The 26,928-nt window shown below is 38.1% G+C and overlaps 1 protein-coding gene across 7 annotated transcripts in view; it reads right to left on the minus strand.

Moving 5' to 3' along the window:
* The window catches only part of FKTN (fukutin), a 53,827-nt gene that overhangs the window by 26,453 nt on the left and 446 nt on the right, over positions 1-26,928 (minus strand). The window contains exons 2-6 of one of the 7 annotated variants that reach the window (XM_036261010.1): positions 26,180-26,272; positions 24,271-24,362; positions 15,768-15,979; positions 12,960-13,019; positions 8,160-8,363 (exon numbers count right to left, since the gene is read on the minus strand). In XM_036261010.1, coding sequence (XP_036116903.1) covers positions 8,160-8,363; positions 12,960-13,019; positions 15,768-15,872 — 369 coding nt within the window. In that variant the 5' untranslated portion in view covers positions 15,873-15,979; positions 24,271-24,362; positions 26,180-26,272. Of the gene's footprint in view, positions 1-8,159; positions 8,364-8,831; positions 8,988-10,114; positions 10,232-12,959; positions 13,020-15,767; positions 15,980-24,270; positions 24,363-26,179; positions 26,273-26,928 lie in introns of those variants that run through there. The other 6 variants (XM_036261016.1, XM_036261013.1, XM_036261012.1 and 3 more) reach the window with 6 other exon arrangements.

Consider the following 26,928-nt stretch of genomic DNA (forward strand, 5'->3'; position numbering starts at 1 on the left):
CAAATGATTCTTATGCTGAATTAAGCCATACATATCTTTGTGCTAATCTGTTTTTTGTCTGAAGATTTGGAAATAAGGGTGGTAAGGGGAAGGAGGTGGTGGAAGAAAAAAGAAAAGTACCAAAGAAAAAAGACATGTTCAAAGACTCTTTATGAAAATAGATACAAAAATTTCCCTCTGGAATGAGAATGCTCATTTTAGCTTTCTCTGAATAGTATCTATAAAATAATGTTAATATACATAAGGATAGCACTTCAACTTGCAATTCTCAATATAACTTCTAATAACCTTTATCTTTAAATGTGCTTTAATAAAGTAGTGCTTTCATCCTATATTTTACATCCCAACACCTTAAACTGCTACTATAATAGAAGCCTAGCATAATGCAAAGCAGTAGAAAATAGACTGAGACATACTATAAAACAAAGTGCATTTTCCAACACCATTAGTTATAACATACATCTCATATAACAAGATTAATATAGATGGTAGATTTTGAGTCCTAATCTCAACAACCAGTGCTATAGATGATTAAACAGTATTAATGATGAAGAATACCTTACATTTGAATAGGAATTTTTAATAGTCAAAGAACTTTTATAAACATTATTGCATTTACTTATGACATCTATCTTATAAAGTAAGCAGCACAGGTACTATAAAGAAACAGACTCACAGAGGTCTAGAGAAACAAAATTAATAATACCAGTATTTATGCATTGTCCAACCAAATCCAAGGCTTGTTCCACTCTGTAACACCACCTCGCTAGTCTATATTTATATAATGTGTACAAAGCTCATTCACATTCATGATCTCATCTGAGGCCCACAAAACTCTGGAAGTCAGCAAGGAAGACATTTTACCTCCTCTACAGTTAGGGAAAAACAGCTCTAAGTGGTAATACCAGACGTTAGAGTTATTAAATCATGGAGCTGTGCCTGGAAGTTGGTCTCAAAACCACAGCATTCATAAGTACTTTTCAAGAGTACTTTACTCAACATCTCTTATCACCTCTGAATGTTGTCATTTGGATGAGATGTATCCTCATCTATGCTCTCGTAACACATACAAACCCCTATCATAGTATTTTTTTTATTAATTAATTTTTGTTACAGATGTTTCTCCTTTTTCCTCCACTGATTCCCCCCTCCCCCTCCCTCCCTGCCCTGTTCCCAGCTTTGTTGTCCATGTCCATTGTTCATGCATACATGCATATAAGTTCTGTGGTTTATCTCTCCCCCACCACCCCCTCTTCTGGGGATTGTCAGTCTGTACCCCACTTCCACGTCTCTGGGACTACCCCATTCCTCAGACTGTTATGTTCATTATATTCCACAAATAAGTGAGATCATATGATACTTGTCTTTCTCTGTTTGGCTTGTTTCACTTAGGATGATACTTTCGAGGTCCCTCCATGTAGTCTCAAAGGATAAGAGATCTTTCTTGCTTACAGCTGCATAATACTCCATTGTGTATATATACCACGGCTTTTTTTATCCATTCGTCTACTGATGGACACTTGGGCTGTTTCCAGATCTTAGCTATTGTAAATAGTGCTGCTACAAACATGGGGGTATATATATTCTTTCTGATTGGTGTTTCAGGCTTCTTAGGGTATATTCCTAGAAGTTAGGGTATATTCCTAGAAGAATTGACTGTAGTTTTTAAAACTGTTTAATAAACTCCATTAACAGACCAAGTTCCTCAATCATAGGAATCAACAGAGTGGCTAGTATCCAGCAGGTGCTCAATAAGTATTTGTTATTGTTTATGTTGTTAAATGAGAGAAAGTGATAATTCTAGTAGAATGCTAACTAGTACCGTAACAACTGTCTTCTTTCTAGATATAGAGCTAAACTGTGTTCTGGTCAAAGGAATGTGGAGAGAAGTATCATACCCCACTTCCAGGCCTGCTTTACAATAAATATCCCATAAGATCTTCCATGCTTTCCCTTCCCAACTGCAGGGAGGAAAGCAAAGAACTCCAAGGTGGAAAAGCCACGTGAAAAGAAACAGCCTGTATCCCTCTTAGAGGACAGTTGTCCAGGAATTTCCCTGACCCAGAATATCTACACTGGACTTAGTATAAAGACAAATATTCCTTTCTGTGCTAAGTCCATCAGAGTTTAGAGTTGTTTTTAACAGCAACTAATTAACTTACTCTCACAAATACAACTTCACCCTGATTTTCCTTATATTAGAATTATCAACTGTAGCATCCCTCTTTTTGCTTTTCTTCCTTGGTATACCTAAAGGCTACAGAGTATTGAATGAGGATGAGAGGGGCCAGTTTAGAGAAGGATCTACCATACAGAGTAAAAGAAAGGCACTGTAATATGGGAAATTCAGGAAATATTTAAGAAGCCAGCCCGACCTTGAAGTGTAATCAGACCTGGGGTTGTGGGAGGAGAGAAGGACTGATGGACAAAATAGCAGAATCATGAAATGTCTGCCTTCTTGTAATCACGGGAGAGAAAAGTCAAGCACAAGGGAGCTTCTCTGATCAGAGTAAAGGCCTAGGTCAAGGCTGTACTGCACACATCCACCCCCAGCAGCCTTTGCAGCAGTTTGCACACTTTATGGCAATTGTATCAATAAAGGAAAATCACAATGCAAATTAAGTCTATAGTAATTAGCACTTGTGATCTAATTAACTCCACCTGTGGTGAAGGTTTAGGGAGGACTATCCAAGGGCTCTGTATGATATCATATGTATAAAAGGATAAATGCACACCTGTGTGCTTTCTCTGTGTCTTGCTGGATCTTTTGCTTCTTTCAATGACTGATCATAATCAATTTTGCCAACTGTAACATATTTCCTTTCTTCTAAAGTACTGGCTTTCAGCCCTGGCCAGTTTGGCTCAGCAGTTAGAGCATAGGCCCACGGACCAAAAAGTCTCAGGTTCGATTCTGGTCAAGGGCACATACTTCAGTTGTGGTTTGGTCCCAGGCCCTGGTCGGGGTCGTGCAGGAGGCAACCGATCGATGTTTCTCTCTCTCTCCCTCCCACTCTGTCTGAAAATAAATGGAAAAACGTCCTTGGGTGAAGATTTAAAATAAATAAAAAAAATAAAAATAAAGTACTGGCTTTCAAGGCAAGTGGCACTGTTATCTAACAGACATTTAAAAATCCTGTGGGGATGTTTCTACTTATCGTAATGACTGAGCAGGACAAACCTGGCACTTACAGGCCCAGGCCGGCAGCACTAGACACCCCACCATGAATATATGAAAATCTATCCTGTGTCCTACATGATTTCAAGTGTTCTAACTGATAATCATGTAGAGAAAAACTTATTCATTAATTATCTGAGCCTCCTTTCCCCAGGAATACTCCTGCCATGTTAAAGGAGAAACTATTTTACTTTTTTTGTTGTTGAAGTGTATTCATCATTTTGGAAAACCACATTAGTAACAACAACATCATTCAATAATATTTGCCATTTTTTGTACAGATAGAGTGGGAGGGAGAGAGAGGAAGGGAGAGAGAGAGAGAAACATCGACGTGAAGGGACACATCGAGTGGCTGCCACCCGCACGACCAACCAGGGCCAGGGACAAACTGCAACCGAAGTATGTGCCCTTAGCGGGAACCAAACCCGGGACTCTCCAGACAACAGGCCAACGCTCTAACCGCTCAGCCAAACTGGCCAGGGCATCATTCAATAATATTTGAAGCTATCACATTTGGTGGTCCTACTGATAAGTGCAAGCATCTGCATTACTTCTTTATGTTTCCCAGTATAGTCATGCCTGAGCATTTACACATATCTCATTCTTAAAGACAAATCCAACAAACATTGTAGAAATCCCGTATCCTGAAAAACAAATAATAATACCAAAAAACAAACATCCAGAAAGAAGGGATTTGTAAAACCAAAATTCAGCAGGAAGCAAAAAACTTAAAAATATGCAGAGTGAAAGACTAAACTGCACCCATAAAACAAGAATGCTATTACGAGAAACAGAGTACACAGAGCTCTTAAAGAATAAAAATATAAAAATTTCAAGCAAAAAATTGAAAAAAACCAATGATATTGTTAACGATTTTGTTTAAAAGTAGAATAATTACATATGTTCTTTCTGATTGGTGTTTTAGGCTTCTTAGGATATATTCCTAGAAGTGGGATCACTCATAGCAACACTATTCACAATAGCTAAGATCTGGAAACAGTCCAAGTGTCCATCGGTAGATGAGTGGATAAAAAAGCTGCGGTACATTTATACCATTGGACACTAAGCAACTGTAAGAAAGAAAGATCTCTTACCCTTTCTGAGACAGCATGGAGGGACCTGGAGAGTATTATGCTGAGGAAAATAAACCAGTCAAAGAAAGATAAGTATCTATGATCTTACTTATATGTGGAATCTAATGAACAAAATAAACTGATGAACAAAATAGATCCAGAAACATGAAGTAGGGAACAGACTGACAAATCTCAGAGGGAAGGGGGTAAGGAAGCGGGAGGAGATAAACCAAAGAATTTACATGCATAACCAATGGACACAGACAACAGTGTGGTGAAGGCAGGGGTGGGGGTAGCAAGGAGGAAGATGTCAATGGGGGGAAAAAGAAGGGACACTTGAAATATTTTCAACACTAAAGATAAATAAATAAGTGAAAACAGAACAGTTAGAAAATGAGATGAAAAACCATAGAGCAAAGATAAGATAATGAGAGGATCAATTCTGGAAGTCCACCATCCAAGTAATACAAAGTTTAGAAAGATTCAACATTACCCTCAGGGTCCTACCTAAATCAATAAGAAGAGTAATTAGCTGTAAGAGTTGGAAAGGAACGGACCAAACTGCTTTTGTGCGTGGAAAATACAAGAATCTGTATTTAAAGAGAGAAAGAAAAAGAGGAAGGGAGGAAAAGAGAATGGGGGGAGAGAGAATCTACTGGAATTTATCTATAGAGTTCAGAGGCCAGTCCAGTTGCTGGGGAAAAGATCAAAATACAAAGTCAACAGCATTCTTGATATAGGTCAGTGAGCCAGGAAAGTGGAATAGGGAAACTGAGTCAGAGAGCTGAACAAACTGGCAGAGTGATTTACAGCAGATACAGGTCACCTCCCTAGGGATAGCATCTAGGCCTCTGCTGTATTTCAGTGTTGCAGAACAGCAGCAAAACCAGGTGGGTGACACCAGGACCAGCCGCAATAACTAACAAACCCCTGCCCTGACACTGACCAATCAGTGGAGACCATGATCCTGAAGGAGCACACCTAGAAAACGGATGAATATTCTGCTGAAACCCTCCTCTAAGATTTCTGCCTGCAAAATAGAAATAAAAGCGTCACGACAAAGGACCTGGTACTTGCCCTCCACCTGGGGAGCAGGCCTTGCCATTCCCTTCCCTCTCTTCTTCCCCCGTGCACATGCAGCTTCTAAACTCTAAGGGACCCCAGGAGACTTGCAACCAGGGAAGCAACGGGCAGCAGCAGCTCGTTCCAGGCAAACCCTCAAACCTGTTCCCAAGGCCCCCTTTTCTCTGACTTCTCAGAGAGCTAAGGCAGCCCAACCGGGGCTCTCCTGTTGCTTCTTCTATGCTAAGCCCTTCTTTGTTTCACTGTCCCCAGCTTTGACAAATGTTCCCTCATAGTCACCTGGACTCATGTTGTGAAATTTTTTCTGCACAAAGTCAAGAACCCACAAAATACCAGCTGGCCCTAGGCAGGCCAGCCACAGGCCAGGTCCCTTTCTGGTAGCATTCTCGTCCACCTATATTAATGAATTGTAAAAGAAGAGAAGAATATCTATATTAACAACCCCCAAAATGTAAGGTAGCTATAAATAATTCTTATAAAAGATGTGCAAAATCTGTAAGAAAAATAAGAATATTCTATTAAAGAACACCATAGGACACCTGAAATTAAAGGACACATATTTCATGTTAAGAAATATTAACACTTTAACAATGTCAAGAGACCCTGCCTGCTATTGTTTTCTCAGACTAGCCTGGATGATGAAAGACACAAGGCCCAGGCACCTATACTGCCATCCTGACAGCCAGCCACCCCAAGGAAGGAGAGCTGACTAGCTGACTGGCAGCTGGGTGAGTGAGCCGTAGCTGAGACCAGAACTGCCCAGCTGAATCCCACCTAAATTACTAAGTCACAGATTCATGAGCTACATAAATAGATGTTTATGCCACTAAATTTTGGGGTGATTTGTTTTACAACAGAAGCTAATTGCTATATAAGTTTAATTAGAAATCAAATGTGCAAGTAAAAAGAAACATTTTTTTTAAGGAGGGAGAAAGAGAGAGAGAAACATCCATGTGAAAGAGACACACTGACTGGTTGAGTCTGGCAGGACCTCGACCAGGGCCGGGGACAAACCACAACCGATGTAAGAGCCTTTGACTAGAATTGAGCTCATGACTCAAGTCATGAGCGGGCCGACGCTCTAACTGCTGAGCCAAACCAGCCAAGACAAAAAGAAACATTTTTGACATGCAAGGTTTTAACCTCTCATTCACCCTTTCTAGAGGGGAATTCTTAACATGCGAGGGGGAGTTACAGAACTCTATCTGCACAGATCAGTCTGTACTAGGGCAGAAAGACAGGGAGCTCCAGGAGGTGAGTTGCCAAGAAAAAAAAATAGAACTGAGAGATGACATGATACGACAGATCCTATTGAGAGTATTTAGAGTTTCATATTTCTGTTACATAGTTCACACATGGATTATCGATAGATATGGGGGGGCAAAGGTATGTTTATAGTTGTGGGTACATGAGAGTTTATTCTTGTTCTTTTATTTACTTATTAATTATTGTATTTTTTATTATATAACAACTTTAAACCTATTTTTGCCCACCCCTGTATATAAAAAACTAGCAAACAACAAAGAAGAAAAAAGTTGCAGGCTCCACTGCAGAACTAGTACACATGCGGTATCGTGCATGGCTGACTACACTAGTTGAGTTCATTTAATCTGACGCTAATTTTTCATCTTCTTACTTGAATAACTCTTCAGAATAAAAAACAATAAAGTTGGGAAGTTAGAGGTATTCAAAATAAAGAAGTAAGCAAAGTTATGGTGTGTGTTTTTTTTACTGTGTGACTTTAAATGTACATTTGAATTTCTGGGGACACCTAAGAAGCACCCTGCTTGAGTATCAAACAAGTACTGTGCACTTACAAAGTGGAAGAAATGGTGCTATAGATTAGGGTACTATCTTCACACACACCTTATGTGGCAGGTACTGAAAATTGACCCCCAGATCTCTCCTACCTGCCTGCCTGTACTGATGGAAAGGCTAAATACCTGTCTTTCTAGCCTCTTTCACAATAAGGTACATATGAATATAGTTCTGGGCTGTGAGCTATAAGCAGTTTACCAGAAGCTTCTGAGAAAATTTTTATTTCAAAAGATGGATAGTATCACTGTCCCTTCCTGTCATCTTCCTGCCTGGAACATGAATACGGTGCCTGAGAGCAGGACAGCTATCCTGTGAAGGTTACAGCAATGAGAAGAAACTTCAGTGATGCAAGGACTGATGTCAGTGGGCAGCTGAATTAACACCAACAGCCACCAATCCTTTAATCACTTGTTAAAAAATTTTTTTCCTTTTATTGACTTTTAGAGAGAGAGGGGAAGGGAGAGGGAGAAACAGAAACACAGATGAGAGAGAACATCAATCGGTGCCTCCTGCACGACCTCCCCCTCCAGGGATTTGGTCCACCACCTGGGCATGTGCCCTGACCTGGAATCAAACTGGCGACCTCATGGGTCGACATTCAACCACTGAGCCACACTGGCTGGGCTAACCTCGTTACACAAGAAAAATAAATTCCCTATTTGCTTAAGCTATTCAAAAAAAAATTTTTTAATGACAGTTGACATTCAATATTATATTAGTTTTAGGTGGCCAGATAGTGGTTAGACATTTATATAACTTATGAAGTGATCCCCCAATAAGTCTATACCCTACTGACATCACACATAGTTATTAAAATATTATCGACCATATTATTCCCTATGCTGTACTTTACATGCTTAGGCTATTATTGTGTTATTTACAGCTGGAAATATTCCTGATATAATTCATAAAAAGCTTTTAGAAAAATTTTAAATGTTTTATATTTTAAATGGCATTATCTCATATTATTTTGCAAAGAAATCCCATCACCTGAAAGCAAACCATCTTACCTCATTCTTCCATAGGTGATACTGCAGTGCAAATGCTGTAAAGTCTCTTGGAACACAGAAAAAGTTGCATTCTGAAGTGGGGCCATGAGAAGTATTTTTGATTTGTTCGAAGTTTTTATTAATCAATTCCAGAATCAAAGGATCAATAAGAAACACAGGTACATTTTGGCTTGATGTTAGCATAATAAATTTTTTAACTGCACGCTGTTTGAGAGGAAAAAAGTCTCCTTAATTTGACTAAACCAATACAATAATCTACCTTACTAAATTTTATTCTTTGATTTTATAAGTATATATAAACTGCTACTCAATAAAGACCATCCTTATTCTTATGGTAAAATAATAGTAATAATACACTGGTCCTTACTCTCAAGAAGTACACAGTCAAGTGAGGAAGATGAATAGATATTTATATATCAAAGTAAAATATATGCAACATATTATAAAGTACAGAACAGTAAGCTACTAATTAATTGTACAACAAAAGGATAAGGAAATCTTTGTAGAGAAAGTGGTATTAGAAATGAAACTTCAAACTTCCAAATTATTTTCTTGGCATTAGCTTAATCTTTTCAAGCAAAAGTAGAAGATGAAATACCAGATCTGTTATCTTTCACGAATCAGTCATGTCAACCTTTTCAAAACCAAAAATCAATTGTATGTGCCACTTGCCTTCATATTTGATATCCTGCTTAACAATCTTTCTAAGCAAAAGATCCCAATTAAAATACATTGCCAGCTTGATCATTCCCATATACAGTTCGACTTTCTAATAATACTGCAATATGTTTAGACATTATTGTGCTAGGCAGTAAGTAGAGTCCTCTACTGAAAAAAATAAAATTTTAAATTAGAATAGAAACAGACTAAACCACACTTAGGAGTAAATAATACCTAAGGAGAGCAAAAACAAATAGAATAAAGAGTGTATATTATTGCTTAAAAGTCGACTTCAATGAAAGCAATTATGATCTCAAAGAAATGTACCTCCTTCAAAAAAGAAAGAAAAGTATGGACCACGAGCCTTCATGAACACAGATGTAAAAACACTTAACAAGACACTGAAAATCAATTCCAGCACTTACAAAAAAAATCAGAAAAAATATATATGTCATGACCAAGTAGAATTTATCACAGGAGAAATAGACAGCATTTAAAACCAATTAATGAAATTCATCATATTAACAGAATAAAGGGGGGAAAGTCTATATCAATTTCAATATAGAAAAATTATTTGACAAAATTCAATACCAACTAACAATTAAGAACTTTCAGCAAGCTAGGAATAAAATACTTCCTCAATTTGATAAAAAGTATGAACAGCCCGGCTGGTGTGGCTCAGTGGTTGAGCATGGACCCAGGTACCAAGAGGTCACTGGTTCGATTCCCGGTCAGGGCACATGCCCAGGTTGTGGGCCCAATCCCCAGTGGGGGGCATGCTGGAGGCAGCCAATAGATGTTACTATCTCTCTCTCTCCCTTTCCCTTCCTCTCTCTCTAAAACCAATAAAGAAAAAGCAAATTTAAAAAAAAAGTATGAACAAAAAATCTATTATTGAATTGTGGAAGTTATTTATCACTTATACTAGTTTTTTTTTTTTTTTTTTTATCAAATATGTTTTGCAAATATTTTCTAGTCTGTGGCACATTTATTCACTTTCTTAATGCTTTCTTTTGATGAAAAATTTTAAATTTTGATAGTCTAATCAAGTTTTTTCCTTTTTGGTTCTTCCCTTCTGTGCTTTACACTAGGAGAATAGAGGAGAAAGAAATGGTTTTGAAAGAAAGATGTTGAGATGACAGACACTAGTACATATAAAGGGCTTAATAAATGTTTGATGAATGAATCTCTTTTAGCTTGGTGTTAAATACAAACATGATGAACACATATGTGGCTTCATTACGATTTTTAATACAGAGAGTAGGGCAGAGTCAAAGAGAGATTCTATAACTCACCTTCTAAATATGCCTTCAGGTTGTTATCAATACATTCACCAATGCTCGATGGAAACAGATGTCCAATTGAATCTAAATCCAATTAATTCTAAATCAACATGGCTATTCTCATCTGGCCTTCAGTAGTTCATTTTGTTTACAAGAAAGAAAAATGTCTTGTTGAAAATAGGACACCAGAACAAGCCTGTCCATCTGCCAGTGTACACAATTTTATCAGAACCGAAAAGGGCTTGCTGGGACTTTTTATTGAAAGGCTAGTTCCTAATCATCATAATTTTCTTTTCCAAGTGCTGTCAAATTATCTATTTAATAATTCATTCTAGAATTTTATCAGGGCTCAATATCACACTTATTGATCAGATTTCGCCTTTCATTCCTTCTAAAATATTACAACAAAAGTATTTCAATACTTCTTTTTTCCCTGTCATTTTGCAACTAATAGAGTGATTTTTTCTTTTTAGTACTGTGAGCTGCTCTCCACTTTTCTGCTCATGTACCTTGGAAGTAAACCCTTTTTTTAAAATCCATTATTTTCTTCCACCTCAAGGATCATCCCCTGAATAAAAAGACAGGGCTGCCCTACTTTTTCTCAGTTATGTTAAGCTTTAAATGACCTACAAATTCCATTTAAAAATATCTCAATGAATCTGTACCCCTGCTGACTGCTTTATATACTAAAGGCTTTGGAAATGTTATTGGTTAATCCAGATGAAATAAAGTCTTCTATTCACTGAAGCTATTATAGCTTTAAAACTTTTTCTGAACATGCTCTTTCAGTTTACATATGAGGACTCTTAATACATGACAAACCTGGAAAGTATATATTACCTTAAGTATCATATTTTAGAATGTTAAAATTTATGACAGAGAACCTTCATTGTCTTCAGATGGGTATATTTCTCAGCTGTTAAATACCAAATGTCAAATTTCAACAAATTATTTCACTCACAGGACAATAAATCTGGTCCAAGTATGTTATGTGTGTTTTTCTTATGGGTGGGATGGGGGTAGAGTAGGGCTAGACAGAGTGCACCAAATGTCCCTGTTTATTTCATCAGCTAGAGTCTTTATAATTGTGACTGGGGAGTATGAATTCCAAGTGTATTATACTTCCCTTACCCCTCAGACTATCCTAAGTGCACAGAGCAAAGCATCTGCTATTTTTAAAATAAATTAAAAGTTCACACTGGCCCAGCCAGTGTGGCTCAGTGGATTAAGTGTCATCCCATGGACTGAGGGGGTAGGTCCTGGTTCAATTCATGGTCAGGGCACATGCCTGGGTTTCCGGCTTGATCCCCAGCAGGGGGCGTGCAGGAGGCAGCCCAGCAATGTTTCTCTCTCACATTGATGTTTTTCTCTCTCTCTAAAAAAATCAATAAAAAATATATATTTTTTAAAAAGTTCACATTGAAATATTTATCTCTGGTGTCAGGTGGGCACTACACTTATTGGGGGATCACTTCGTACATTATATTAATGTCTAACCACTGTGCTGTACACAGGAAACTAAAGTTAATATTAAATATCAACTATAATTGAAATATATTTTTTAAATGTTTTAAAGTTCACATTGATACTTCTAGACTTGATAGTTAAGACACCTAATAATAAAATATTCTAGATTTTACCCTCAAAACAGTGGTTCAAATCCAATTGGTGTCATCAATGACCTAAAATTTTCAGTAGTACTTTATTCCTGCTGGTGATTTGAAAGCCCACTTCTAATCTACAGCTTTTCATGTCTCTGGTTAAACAGATGCCAGAGATTGAAAAGTATCTGGTCATATCCAAAATATATACTAACAGGATAAATGTAATTTTGTATTAGTAACCTAGCATTGTTTTTCACTCTAAGTTTAGCAAAAAAAAAAGGTTAGGAAACAATGTTTTATAAACATGCAGGCTCTAAAATTCATAAACCAAAACAGGGATATATTGTAATATTGCTGGTTTCTCTTATAGAGAAAACATGTTGAATATGTTTTTATTTGGAATCATTATTTTATAGTTCAATTCTTTTTTTTTAATCCTTACCTGAGGATATTTTTCTATATATCTTCACATAGAGTGGGAGGGAGGAAGAAAGAGAGAAACATCGACATGAGAGGTACACATTGACTGGTTGCCTCCCGCATGACCGCAACCAGGGCCGGGGACGAACCGCAACCAAAGTTCAGAACCAGGGCAGAATCAAACCCGTGACTCATTGGTCTGAAGATCAACACTCTAACCACTGAGCCAAACCGGCCAGGGCTATAGTTCAATTCTTTTTTTTTTTTTTTCCTTTATTGATTTTAGAGAGAGAGGAAGAGAGAGGGAGAGAGAGATGGAAACATTGATGAGAGAGAACATCGATTGGCTGCCTCCTACATGGCCCCTACTGGGTATCAGACCCACAACCCGGGCATCTGCCCTGACCAGAAATCGAACTGTCAACCTCTTAGTGCATGGGTTGATGCTCAACCAGTGAGCCACACTAGCCGGGCTATAGTTCAATTCTTAATAACATATTTATTCATTTTAGGAAGCACTATACTTCAGTGAATGAAGGTTTTGGAGGCAAACAGAATCTGGACTCAGTTACTTACTAGCAAACTAACCTGAATCTAAGTGAACTAAGTATGACAATGTACTGAGTTGTTAGAGTTTCCATGAGGACTACATGAGATACTGCATAAAAAGCACATGGCATAGGGCCTGCTGCTTCCCCTTGACCACCTATCCCAACACCTCACCAAGGCAGCTATTATCATTGTCATCATTTAACAAACACATATTCAGTAATATAAACAAATAAACTAAAATGAACATTGTAGTTGAGGAATTTCTTGCTTATTATACATACCCACTGTATGCTATCAAATCCAATTCGGCTTCCTTTAGATTTTGATAAACCAACTCCATTCTAGGAAGATAACAAAAGAACATTTTGGAAATCCAATGTCCCATAACCAGCATGCGACATTACATTTAGGGGAGGCATGAGATTCAAATTACATAACTGGCTCATAATCATTAATCAGCATTCAACAAGTACTATTTTCATAGTCAAGAGCTAAGAATTCTACAATTACACAACTATCCAAAATAGGAAACAATGACAGATTGAAGTATGCTAATTAAGTTATTAAACAATAAAGTATATAGAGCCACATCTCAAAACGAATTAACTTCCACCAAAAAATAGTAAACTCTTTACTATTTCAAATCTCTTTGGAATTAGGATTTATCCATTTAGCTCAGTGGTTTTCAACCTTCCTAATGCCGCAACCCTTTAATACAGTTCCTCATATTGTGGTGACCACCAACCATAAAATTATTTTCATTGCTACTTCATGACTGTAATTTTGCTACTGTTATGTCTTAGGCGACCCCTGTAAAAGGGTCGTTCAACCCCCAAAGGGGTCGCGACCCACAGGTTGAGAACCGTTGCTAACTGGTCTCTGTGTTTTGGCTCCTGCTCCTTTTTGAAATAAAGTCAGATCGTGTCAAATACCAGCTCAAAACCTTCCTATAGTTACCAGTCTTACTCAGAATAAAAGCCAGTCCTTACAAGGTCTTACAAGGTCCTAAACAACATGGAACTCTCTAACCTTACCTGCTATTCTTCTCCCTCTCACTTATCTACAGCCACGTTGATCTCTTTGATGTTCTCAAAACCACCAGGCATGTTCCTGCCTCGGGACCCTGGAACCTCCTTTGGTTTCTACCTGGTATGCACCTCTTCCAGATATCCACATAGCTCATTGAATAGACTGTTTCCTCTTTTCATGATGGCCTGCCCATCCTTCATTACCTGGAGAACTCCTACTCGTTCTATAAGACCAACTAAAAATATTATTTCATCCATGAAATAGTCAAACATAATCCTCTCAAGTAGGTTCTCCAGTAGTTCTTTATTCCCTGCAAAATTTGCACTTACCCCAGGCTTGAAGGGTCAAAGATTGGGACATAGAAGGATCTAGTTTTACAGGACCTGAAGGTTATACAATTATGGAGGTCCTTTTTAAGGAAAAGAATGCAAACTTTACAAAGACATATGACTTTGTAAACATAGTCCTAAGGGCTTGAAAGTGAGGGTCCCTGTTGTTTCAATTTCATTATCTTAATAGTTAAGCCATCTCTGGGGAGAATATTTACTGGTACCCAGACTACACCGGGGACTGTACAGGAGGAATACAGTCACTATCAACCAATGACCCTATAAATAGAGAACCAAGAGAATAAACAATCTGCTCTCTCATTCCTCCTGGTCACCAATCTCCAACTGATGCTTCCCATTGGCTGAACCCAAATGGAAAACAAAGGGCTAGGGAGCTCAGCTAATGCAGTCCATAGAGGTCAGTCTCCAGAGGCGTAAAGTATGGTGAAGAGAGGATCTGGAGAGGCAAACAGACTATACCATACTAAGCAGTTTGGATATGATTCCATAGGTGCGGTATGTACTTAAGAAAAAAATAATTCCGATAGCTGTACAAAGGAGGATTACAAAGGCTAGAGACTGAAGGACAGAAGAGTTCTTAAGCTTTAAGTAGTAAAATAGGCAGAACAGGGTTTCATGATGTGACATGCGCTTTGAAGGAGAATAACATACCACATTGCTATCATCTTTTTTATGTCCCCTTATGTTTCTTAACCCCCTTCCTCTTCAACCCCAAACTTCCCCAATTTATGTGTTTCTAGACAGCAAGGATTGCACTTGATTCATCATTTTGTCTCACAGTACTGTGCTTAGCACACAATAAGCCCTCAAGAAATACTTGACAAAAATGACTGAATGTTCTAAAGGAGTTGCCATATAGTTCAACTCAAGAGGTTAGAAAAAAGCCTAAAGATATCCTGAAACATTGCCTATGGGATATTTGGAGTGAAAATTTAAGTGAAATGAATAAATAAGAGATGGAATCAGATGCAAAAAGAACTAGCAGAACAAGTCTTGTGTCTACTGAACTCCACTGGTAAATGAGTCCAATTAAGATATGCCACTGGAAAAAAAGCATTTGGAAAACAGGTGAAGATTGTGTTCAGGGTTAAATCAAGCATGAAAAGCATCTATCACAGTGTTCAATAACAGTAGTTGTTATTATAATTAACCCCAGTGGTTACAATGTTTGGCACCTTTTACAATTCAGCAATACCTTCTCAACTTTGGAATTTCTTATAGGAACTACAGAAGTATATTCTGTATAATCTTCAGAAGCTATTAATTTCCAATCCACTGTCTCTACATCTTTATGCCTACAGATGTCTAACAAAAGTAAATTATACCATGATACTTCCCTGGTAGGTACTGAATTAAAATACATATTGTACTAAAATGAACTAATTTTGATGTTCTAGCAAAATTATTTATCATTGAATTCTTTCCAATGAGAGATGATCTGTTGAGAAGAATAAGAATTTTTACATAAGTACATCAGAAAATTCCCATAAGATTAAACATCACTGAAGCCTTTGACTGTGTGTTGTTATAATAACATTTAATTGCCATTATGAATTGCTTATTGTACCCACAAAGATGAAAACTGAAGTAAGCAATATTTCTGCAAAGATTTGAAAAACTGTGATTAATTTTTGTGCTGCAAAAGGAAGAATGTTAGGAAAATATACAGTTAAAATGAAGCCTAGTGACAAGCAAGGAGAAAACAATTACCTTTGCTGATAAATAGTGCTTATAGTAGTATAACTGGAACAGCAGAAATGCAGAACTTGTCAAAGTTAAAAGCGCCAAAATCACGTTCTTATTGATTCTACTCATTAGTCTGCGGTGCTCACTTGGTTGTCTTTTGAAAGTAACCCAGTTGGTTTCATCTTTTTGGATAAGAAGATAATCTTGTTTTCCGTGAACAACAACAAACAAAATTTCTAAGGAAACAAAAACCTGTTTTTAATTGTTCACCTCTAATAACCAGCAACAGAAGAAAAAGTTATCTAAAGCTCTATAGAACATTCTTTGATTTGGTAATTTCCTATCCTGAAGAAATGATCAGTTCTGAGACCAAACATAAAAGAAGAAAAATGTTTATTATGGCATTCTTTACAATTACAAATAACAAACACCATAAATGAGATATTTATAAAAACTGACCAACAGGGGTTGGGGGCTTCTCCCTCAGAATCTCTGATTCAGTAGAACTGGGTTGGGGCCTCTGTTGCCTTTCTGACAAGTTAGTGGGTGATGCTGCTGCCCATGCTAAGAACCACTTCCACAGGCAAAAGAAATTGAGAAAGACTCGGTCATGGAACATCATCTGTAGGGTGGCTGTTTGTTGTTTTTTGTGATCTAGGATATGATCAGTGTTTACAAATACCCCATCTTATGTTTTCAATTTCTCCAAGTGTAAAGGCCAAGTTTTTTCATCTTTAGTCCCATCTGATTATTTCTTTAGGACAAGAAATTTAATATAGTTCTACTTCTTACCTCCTCTCCACAGTTTGGCTTAATATATTTAAGGGTTTATTTTTATTCTTTTAAATATACTAACACCCCTATTACTTGACGTCTAAATTTTGCCTTTTGTTCTCCAGCTAAAAATAAGAAGAAACAGCAAGTTTACACTACCTCTTGCCTCCTCTTTCAATCCTGACTTTTATTAGTTGTTTCTACCTTGTTATAGTTCTATTATATTCTGTAACTAGAAATCTCAGTTATTTTGGCCTTATTCTTACTATTTTCCCCGCCACTCCTTTTTTCAAATAACTTTTTTTTTTTCTTTATTGATTTTAAAAAGAGAGGAAGGGAGAGGGAGAAAGAGAGATAGAAACATCGATGAGAGAGAACATCAAATGGCCATCTCCTGCATGCCCCCCACTGGGGATTTGGCCTAAAACCTGGGCATGTGCCCAGACCTGGATCAAACTGGCGACCTCTTGGTGCATGAGTTGACGCTCAACTACTGAGCCACACTTGCCAGGCCCTGCCACTACTTTTGCAGTATCATCTATGATCATTTACTGGATGGCTGATGTTCATCTTCTCACAATTCATCAAAAAGAATTTATTGAGCCCTGGACAGTTTGTATCAGTGGTTAGAGTGTCCGCCCGAGGACCAATGTATCACGGGTTTGATTCTGGTCAAGGGCACATACCTTGGTTGCAGTTTGTCCCCAGCCCTGGTCAAGGTCGTGTGGGAGGCAACCAGTCAATGTGTCCCTCTCACGTCAATGTGTGTGTGTCTCTCTCCCTCTCTTCCTCCCTCCCTCCCTCCCTCCCTCCCACTCTATCTGAAGATAAACAGAAAAAAAAAACAAAAAAGAACTTTTTGGTACTACTTTCTTTGCGTTCTTGCATTGTTCAAGAATGGCTATCAATTGACAGTTTGGTTTTGAGGTCACGTTTTCTTTCCCCTAGTGGTTTATAAGCTTTATACCATTCTCCTGTAATGCTAAATATTCCCTTGACAATATCGGATCCTTCCCCAACACTCCCGTATAGGTAAGTTAATCATTTTAATAGGATGAGCAAAGAGTGCATTCCTTATCTTTGAAATTCAATTTTTTTAAAAAACTAGTGTGTAATGATGTTGATGACTGTATATTAGTTTTTCCTCATTGTGTGCCCTACAGTCTGTAGAATAAAGATTTCTTTTGTTTGTGCAAAGTTCTCTTAAGTTATATGTTTGCATATTTTGTTCCAATATTTAATTCTCTATTTTTAGAAATACAAGTAGCACTTGTTTCATCTCATTTTCATTTCACCTTCCAAAGCTTGTCATCGTGTCCTTTACTGAGTTTTCAACAATGTTAATCCTTTTTGCTTCCAATGTGGCCTTTTATTTCTGATTTTCTTTTTCTTTCTTGAGTTCTACCAGATTATAATTCACCATATACTGTTTTCTTACTATTTCTTCCTAGCTCTTGGGCGAATTAACGTTGTCTCTTATTTAAAAAAAAAAAAAGTGGTTGTTTCATTAAATTTGCTAGGCCTATATAGTTTTCTCATGAGTACCTTGTCACTTGTTGTTCCATTTCTTTTCTCCTTTCCTCTTATAGCATATTTGTATAGACACTGTACTCATTTCTTTCACTATTATTACCTTTGAATGATGCGAGCTCCTCCCAGATCAGTGATTTGTAAGATGTGGAAGGAAGAAACAAGGCTGTGTTCTGAGCCAGAAGATAAGTCTCTCTACAAGAACGCTTTTTATGACAGTGTTTTTTGCATGTGTATGTGTGAGAGAGACAGAGAGAACATGTGTGTGAATAAACAAGAAAGAGGTGGTTAGCCATAACTTCTTGCCTCATCAAGAGAATGCTTCCTTCAAAGATGGTGGATCTGTATACTTTCTCATTTGCTCTTCCTTTCCTGCTCGTTCATGTGCTAAACAATACAAGGAAGCTCCCAGTGCCTTTGTCTGCATCCTGACCCCACTGTAAATAGGAGCTCTCTCTGTCCGTGCTCTACCAGCTCTGAGACCTCTCTCCATCAGCATCCTCTTTTAATTTCTTCCTGCTTACAATTGACAGACATTTCTAATATTATGATTGGGGTGACAGGACTTCTATTTCATTCACAATGTGATCTCTATCTGTTATTCTCCTTGCTATTTCAGGGTAATTTCAGACAGTAGAGGGCACAAATGTCTTTACTTTGCCATCTTAAATCAGAAGTATTGGTTTGGGATCTTAAAACAAGCCAAATGAGCTTCTAGAGCTGAAGCCTATATAAAGCAAATACTGTAAGAAATTATATTAGGTCAACAAACTACTTAAGAGAAATTATATCAATAGTGACATGAATAATCCACTAGATCTACAGATAATGTAAATATATTAAGCAAAGATAACTGAATAAATCACAATTATTTTCTATCTCCTAAAACTGAAAACTAGCAACATAAATTAACATTGATGATGCTATTACATTTTGTTGTCTACTAAAATAAAACAATCAAATCCTCTAAAAGGGCATTACACAAGATCATAGAAATATCCTTCATTTTCAAGATTTCAACTAAGTTTCTTGTACTTGCATTAAATAGTGCATCAATGTACACTGATTCTTAATGAAATCTAAAGTGGCATTCAGACTGTGCCAAAGCTTAGCATCTTCTACACCTGAATTAATAACTGGGAAAGAAAGCATAAAAGGCCCATATAAACGACAAACATAAAGTCCAAATTAATATTTTGTTCTCTCTTTGGACACATCTCTAATCTAAATTAATTCTTACATGAAATAAACCTCCAAAATACATAATCACTTAACTACATGTGTATTATCAAGATGATATCCAATTAACTATACTTTATTATTTATTTTCTATAAATGTCAAGGTAATTCAATTGCAAAAGAGGAATATCAGCCTGTCAAAACATTCTGTTTTGCTAGCACTACATCGGCATTAGGAATGTAGTTACCACTTTAAAAGGAATAATGTGACACTTAGAGGAGAGGGCAAGGATTGTTGATTTTACCTCTAAACTATCTCTGGCAACAACTCCTCCCTCTTTTTCACTGTCATTCCAATTTAGATTCTAATTGTACCTAAGTTTCTAATTTTAACTGAGTCTCCACTTTCTACCTACCCATAATCTTACCTATACACTGACAGATGTATCAAGTTGTTGACACAAGAATCAAGTTACGCCACAATAAAAATTTTAAAGTTCGAATCCCATACAGTGGCATTCAAGAGTATTAACAACCTGTCTGAACAACCTGTCTAGGCAAATTCTCTAGGCTTTCTCCCACTTCACATACTCCATGGTTTTGCCCAAGTTTTCCTGAAATATATCCCATACTTTCCTGCCTCCTTGCTTTTGTTCATTCTCTTTTGCCTGAAATGCTCCCATCCATTTCCATAAAACCAGTTCTACACCTCTTAGCATAGCTCCTGTCAAATGACCTTTCTTGTATGACGTTTTCCATGCACTTCCCAATCAGAAGTGACCATTTCTAGCTTTAAACACCTAGTTTTACCTTGCAGGGAATAATATGTATACTCTACCTTAACAGGCAAAAAGGCCAAAGAAACGTTAAGCCTTGGAGATAAAATGATAAATACCATACAGTTCCCTATTTTCTAAGAGATTAGAGTGTAAGCGTTTTCAAAAAAGAATAGTGATGGTGCCCTGGCTGGTTTGCTCAGTGGTTAGAGCATCAGCCTGCAGACTAATGAGCCGTGGGTTTGATTCTGATCAAGGGCACATACCTCAGTTGCGATTCATCCCCCCCCCAAGTTGAGGTCATATGGGAGGCAGCCACTTGATGTGTCCCTTTCACATCGGTGTTTCTCTCTCTCTCTCTGCTACTCTCTCTCCCTCCCACTCTATCTGAACACAAGAAAGAAAGAAAGAAAGAAAGAAAGAAAGAAAGAAAGAAAGAAAGAAAGAAAGAAAGAAAGAAAGAAAGAAAGAAAGGAAGGAAGAAAGAAAGAGAAAGAAAGAGAGAGGGAGAGGGAGAGGCAGAGGCAGAGGCAGAGGCAGGGAGGCGAGGAGGGAAGAGAAAAAAGAAAAGAATGGTGATGGTGACGATGGTGGAGGGTGTGATGTACCTAAAGAATAGCATAAAGAGTTTCTTCCAAAATGTACAAAGCCTTATTCCTCACCACCCCCCCCACCTATTAGAAATCATTGTTCTAATCTGTGATAAATATAGAGGCAATATCAATAATGGAATTGTCATGAAGAAGTAAATGCTGGTTACTATGGAGCACAAGGAGAGGCAACTAATTGTCAAGTTTTTACTGCTTTCTATTTTGAATTGTAGTTATTAGTACAGGTGAATTATCTCCCATATCAGCCTAAAACTGGCTGAATTAATTTTGAGCAATAATAAGTATGCTAAGTACACTCAAATGTAATACACAATGCTCAAGAGCACACAAAACTATTTTTAAAGTTTTTATTTTAAAAAATTCTGTCTGCAGGAACTTTCATGATAAAACAGAACATGAAATATGAAAAAGGGATTTTTTTTTTTTTAATGCTCACCCGAGGACATTTTTCCATCTTTTGTACAGATAGAGTGGGAGGGAGAGAAAGGAAGAGAGAGAGAGAGAGAAACATCGATGCGAAAGGGACACATCGAGTGGCTGCCACCCGCACGACCAACCAGGGCCGGGGACAAACTGCAACCGAAGTACGTGCCCTTAGCGGGAACCGAACCCAGGTCTCTCGGACCGCAGGCCGCCGCTCTAACCGCTGAGCCAAACTAGCCAGGGCTTATCACTTGTTCTTTAAAGGTAATGGCACTGTCTTATGCTGATACCCCACCCACCACCTTCATTCTTCGAGAATCATCTCGGTAGGGATCTGTTTGAAAGAATGTCTAACTGCTTGACATTTTTACTCCACTTCCCACTCTGGCCTTCTGATCACTTCTCTGGACATCAGAGGCCCTTAGACAATAAATGACCAGTCCTGATACCTAACTTAGGTTCATAAAATGATGTGGGCTAAACTGGTCCCCTCGATGCTACTAACTTATTCTGGGATGTAGAGAAGTGAGGAGGAGGGATGGGTGGTATGAATGTGACAGAACTAAGATTCAAATATCCAAATACTGCAAAATAGAATGGGAAGCTAAACTACAGAGAGGAAAGAACGTGATTAGGCAAAGGCATGTTTAGAGAGATGAGACAGAAAGTTGAAAAGCAAAAAGAAAAAATGCTTCTGACAATGTATTCAAGGTTAAAATACGAAAAAAAAACAAACCAAAATTTTTAGCTGCTGTAAACTAAAAAGGGCCTAGTAGTAATAGATTCTTTCCAGTTTTCCCTAAATACTATTGGTCCTTCATGTTGTTCCTTTCCTTCTTTGCTAACTTCTCAGGAGTGTCAGTAGCATGGAAATAAAAGTCAGAATGCAAGAGTTTAAGAAGTCTATTTATCTGCTTACTACTCATTCACTTCTTAACCCTTTGCCATCAATATAACAGCTATCGTGCCCTGGCCAGTTTGCTCAGTGGTTAGAGCGTCAGCCCACAGACCAGAGACCCGGGTTCAGTTCCCGCTAAGGGCATGTACCTCAGTTGTAATTTGTCCTCGGCCCCGGTTGGGGTTGTGTGGGTGGCAACCACTCGATGTTTCTCTTTCACGTCCATGTTTATCTCTTTCTCTTCTCTCTTCCTCCCTCTCTATCTGAAGATAAATGCAAAAAGGTCCTCAGGTAAGGATTTTTTAAAAAAAGGATAAATATATATATATATATATATATATATATATATATATATATATATCAGCTATCTTAACATGCTGACATGAAGATTAAAAAAAATTTTACTCTCCAATTGCTGCTTCAGAGAAGTCATAAATATATAGTGATTTGTTTCTGAATGTGTAGTAATGAGGTTGAAAGAGTGTCTGAAACCGTAGATGTAGATAAGAAAGAAAGATAGGGGAGGATGATGCCCCAGGGACAAGTAAAAGGGTAAAGAAGTGGTATTGCTTAATATGCCTGCTATTCTGCGCTTGGTGGACGAATGTTCACCAGTGGATATTATCTTTACTTTCTCTTAATCATTCTACTAGGTATACTTCCCGTATCTACTGGTTAATCACTACTTATAAATATTCCAGCTGACCACTGGAAGTGTCCTTTAGGTATTCCACTGGCACCTAAACCAATCACTGTCTACCTTCAAATCAGATTTCTTCCATGACTGGACCATCGATTCTGTTAATGGTAGCCCAATTTTCTCATTTATGTTCAAAACAAAATAGTTGTTGTGGCTCTAACTCCACATCTGAGTCAAACTGTGTATGGTCTTCTCAGAGTCTCTAAAGGTTGTCATTTCTTCATTTCCAGTATAGTCAGCCTAATTTCAAGGCCTAGATAGAAAGCCTCCTAACCTGAACACTCTATCAGGCTTTCCTCAAAACACGTGTCTTAGGGACCCAAGTCCATTTATTTCTAGAGTCACTTTGTGTCACTCCCCCTACTTCAAGACCTTCTGTGGCTGATTCAGTGCTATTCCCTGTATGACCCACTCATCCAGTGCTGCCTCACCTTGATGCCCTTGCCTATATTATTCCTTCTACCTATAGAGCTTCCTTTCCCCATCCTTCCGCTCTGTCTACTGAGTAGTTTTGGGTACAGCCTCTCAAGACAGACTGCTGTGTTCAAATCTTGCTCTGCCACTTGTAGGCTATATGGCCTTGGCAAGTTACTTAATCTTTCTATGTCCCCATCTTTAAAATGGATCTGTACGGTACTTGACTCACAGGGCTGTTCTGAGGATTGGACAAAGCAACACCCGTAAAGCACTGAATTGCACCTAGAACACGGTAAGTATGCAATACATGTCAGTACTAATTAATAAGTCATCTTAAAGATCTACTAGTAATTCCCTCTGCTCTCAGACAATTCAAGTACCACTTCTTTATATTCCCACAGCACTGTATATATTTGTACTATTTTTTGTAATCAGTCTTAAATTATAATTACTTGAGATAGGAGACTATCATATATATTTCCCTATTCCCCAATATTCCATATTCTTCCACAGCACCATTTAAGCACAGACATAGATTCAAAAGGCAACTTTATACATACAATGAACCTGTTGTCCCAGAAGAGCTCTGTGTCCAGAGCATAACAACACTTGAGATGAGTGGTGAGCGTGAACAGCTACAGGTGAAGAGCGGCAGCCAGACTTTATGTCACACAAGTCTCTTTGGTTTGTTTCCTCATTAATTCATTCTTTCATTAACTTCACAAATATTACTGAGCCCTCTGTACTAGACCAGAGATTCCCAACCGATATGCCGCGGCAGGCACACTGGTATGCCACAAGAATCTCCAAAACTTGTTAATACCTGACTATTGAGTCAGGGGCACTGACCTCTTTTCCCTTAGATTGTCAAATAAAAAAAAGACAACAGCCAACACAACAATAGCTGTCCAGTATGAATGAATCAAAATTATAGTGTTTTTTTTTCAGACTGGCAAAAAAATGTAAATTTTGGTGTGCCATGGAATTTTAGTAATTAGTTTATGTGTGCCATGAGATGAATGAGGTTGAAAATCGCTGCCCTACATACTTGGCAATCTGCTAGCTGTTTCCTGTCACAAGATTATAGAGGTATAGAAAATAGATTATGCTTCTTTCAAAGGCAGCAGAATGTTGAGGAACCAAAGATTTCTTTTGACCCCAACATTATTTACATATGTTATTTCACAGGTTCATTTAAGAGCTATTTTAGCATACACACCAGAGTAAGAATAGTGGTTTTCTTTGTGTTGGGAAGAGAGTAGATGCTTTTATTTTTCTTTTCTGTTTATCCTATGTGAACATTGGTTGATTCTGTATTTAGAAAACGAAAAAAGGAACAGGTTTAAAAAATAACTTTAAAAATTCTTCTCTCATTCTATGGCTTAATTAACAAATACTCATTTACTATAGCCCACTTGGGAGTAACAGAATGATGTTAAGCCAAGTTCTTTTTAACTAAGTAAAGCCTTCTCCTCAAGAATTAATTGCTTGATTCAGAACACTTGGGTATTGATCTTAGTAAAACTATAAAGCTAACAGAATCGAACACAGGGCTCAGAGTGTATCAACTACGTGGTACAACATAGGAAGTGTGAATATATGTACATAGGTTGTATCTGCATGAATGTTCAATAGAATATCAGTAATGATTATCTCTAGTTCAGGGGAATTTGGGTGATTTTTACACTGATCAATATGCTTTTCTATACTGTTCCAATATTATAATAATGAGCATATATTATTTCCACAGACAATAAAATTATTAGTAAAAACACTTGATGGGTAATAGTGGCTCAATAACTGCCACATTTGCTACTTAAAAGTATGGTCCTCAGACCAGGAATACCAGCGTCATGTTGGAGCTTGCCAAAAATACAGAATTTTCAGGCCCTACTAGAGACCTACCGATTCAGAATCCACATTTTAACAAAACCCTCAGGTGATTCATATGTACATTAAAATTTAAAAATCACTGATCTGCATGCTAAGGCCTTTACGTGGAGAAGATAGGAGCAGCATCTGCCTTGTTCATTATATCACTAGCACCCAATAGTGCTTGAAATATATAGGTATTTGTTGAATAAGTAAATATGTAAATACTATTACTACTGAGTAGACCATTAGAAAGGTAATGGAGATTATTTCTATTTGAATTATTTGCTTTCAGCCAACTTTCCAGAAGTAGGTGCTTAATTTTTACTGTAAAATGCTGTTAAATTACTTAAATAACAACGCTGGCCCCAAGAATTCCTATGACTGCATGTAATCCTTTCTTAAAAGGAGTCCTTAACTTTGCTCTGAGATCCGCATGTTTCCTTCAATCATTTCTCTAGCCTCCTGTCTATGGGCACATCTTATATTTTCTCTCTCTACAAGCTATCCCTCAAAGCAAATTCATTTTCAAGATTTTAGCTACCACCTCTGAGAGAAAACTTACTATTTAAGCTCCAGTCTATGAACTCCATCTGCCTACATTTCTAACTTTATTTCCTACACCTCAAATTTAACATGTTCAAAAGTACCAAATTTAATTGCCATCACTATCTCCCTCCATCCTCAGACTCATGTTTTACAGGTTTTAGAGAAGAAAGACCACCTAGTCCAGCAACATCACTTTACAGTGACTAAGATCTTGAATGAAATGACAGCCCACGTGGCTACTTATTGGCAAAACCGTAGCAACAATCTGAACCACCTTATTCTCAATACACTATTGCATGCTGGAATTCTGATAGAATTCTCATTTTTGTCAACAGCGATTAAATTCACTTTTTAGAAACCCTGGTTCAAAATATCAATCACCTAGACACAAGAAATCAAGTCCTGCATATTACTGGCATCTCTCATTCCCTTCTTTTTTAGAACGTAATGCACTTTCCTTCCACTTGAGGTTCCTTCAACATCTAGTGCCATCCTTCTCAAATCCTCTATCCTCTCAAAACCTACCTGCACAGATAAACTCTTTATAAAATATGAAGGACAAGTCCGGACGTCTCTATCTTCACACATGGTGCTCCACAGAGCTCCGTGATTCAAATTCTATCCATCCTCTGGATGCAGCTCAATCTCGTTTTTCCTACCGGGCTTCCCTCTTTTCCCAATTCCTGTTACTCTGCTCCGTAACTCACTTTGATATGTTATAGGCTGATGTTCCTTCTTGGGAAACCCGCAGTCTTTAAAAGTAGAAAGAGCCTGATGTCATCTAGTCTCTCCTTTTGCATCTGAGAAAACGGGGGCCCAGCGAGAAGTGACTTGCAATCGGTGATGGTGATGAAATCTAAACTCAGTTCTCCAGATCCCTTATCCAAAGCTTCTAAAAGTCACCTCGACACATATCCAGTCTATCCTGACACCCACCCCACCCCCGACTGGCACTGCAAACAAAAGGGAGACGTCAAAGCCAAATGAAACTTTATTGAGCATGGCTAGCAGTAGCCACCCCATTATTCGGCAGGCAAAGGGCGTGCTTTAGTTAAAAACAAAAACAAAAAACAACCACCACCCTCCAAATAAACTAAAAGTTGAAAGCATCGGAAGAGAGAGATGGTTAATGAAATTACGCCCTCTCCGTATAGCGGTGCAGCTCCCCACTGCCCAGGGACGTCCAAACTCCTTCGCTGGGATCTGGGTCCTTCCCAGCGGAGACCCCGCGGCAGCTCCCGCACCTCCACGGCCGTTCTCCCCACGCGCAGCGCGGCCAAACCCGGCAGCTCCGCTCACGCGTCTGCGCCTCTGCACCCAGGTCCACGACCCGCAGTGCGCTCCCAGCCCGCCCCCCAGATCCGCTTGCAAATCCCGAGTGGCTCTCACGACCCTGCTCAGACGCCACTACCCCAACCCGGGTCCTACAAGGGTCTTCACCGCCCACCAAAACTGA

Source organism: Molossus molossus, unplaced genomic scaffold (genome assembly GCF_014108415.1).
Source record: "Molossus molossus isolate mMolMol1 unplaced genomic scaffold, mMolMol1.p scaffold_m16_p_14, whole genome shotgun sequence".
Classification (NCBI taxonomy): Eukaryota; Metazoa; Chordata; class Mammalia; order Chiroptera; family Molossidae; genus Molossus; species Molossus molossus.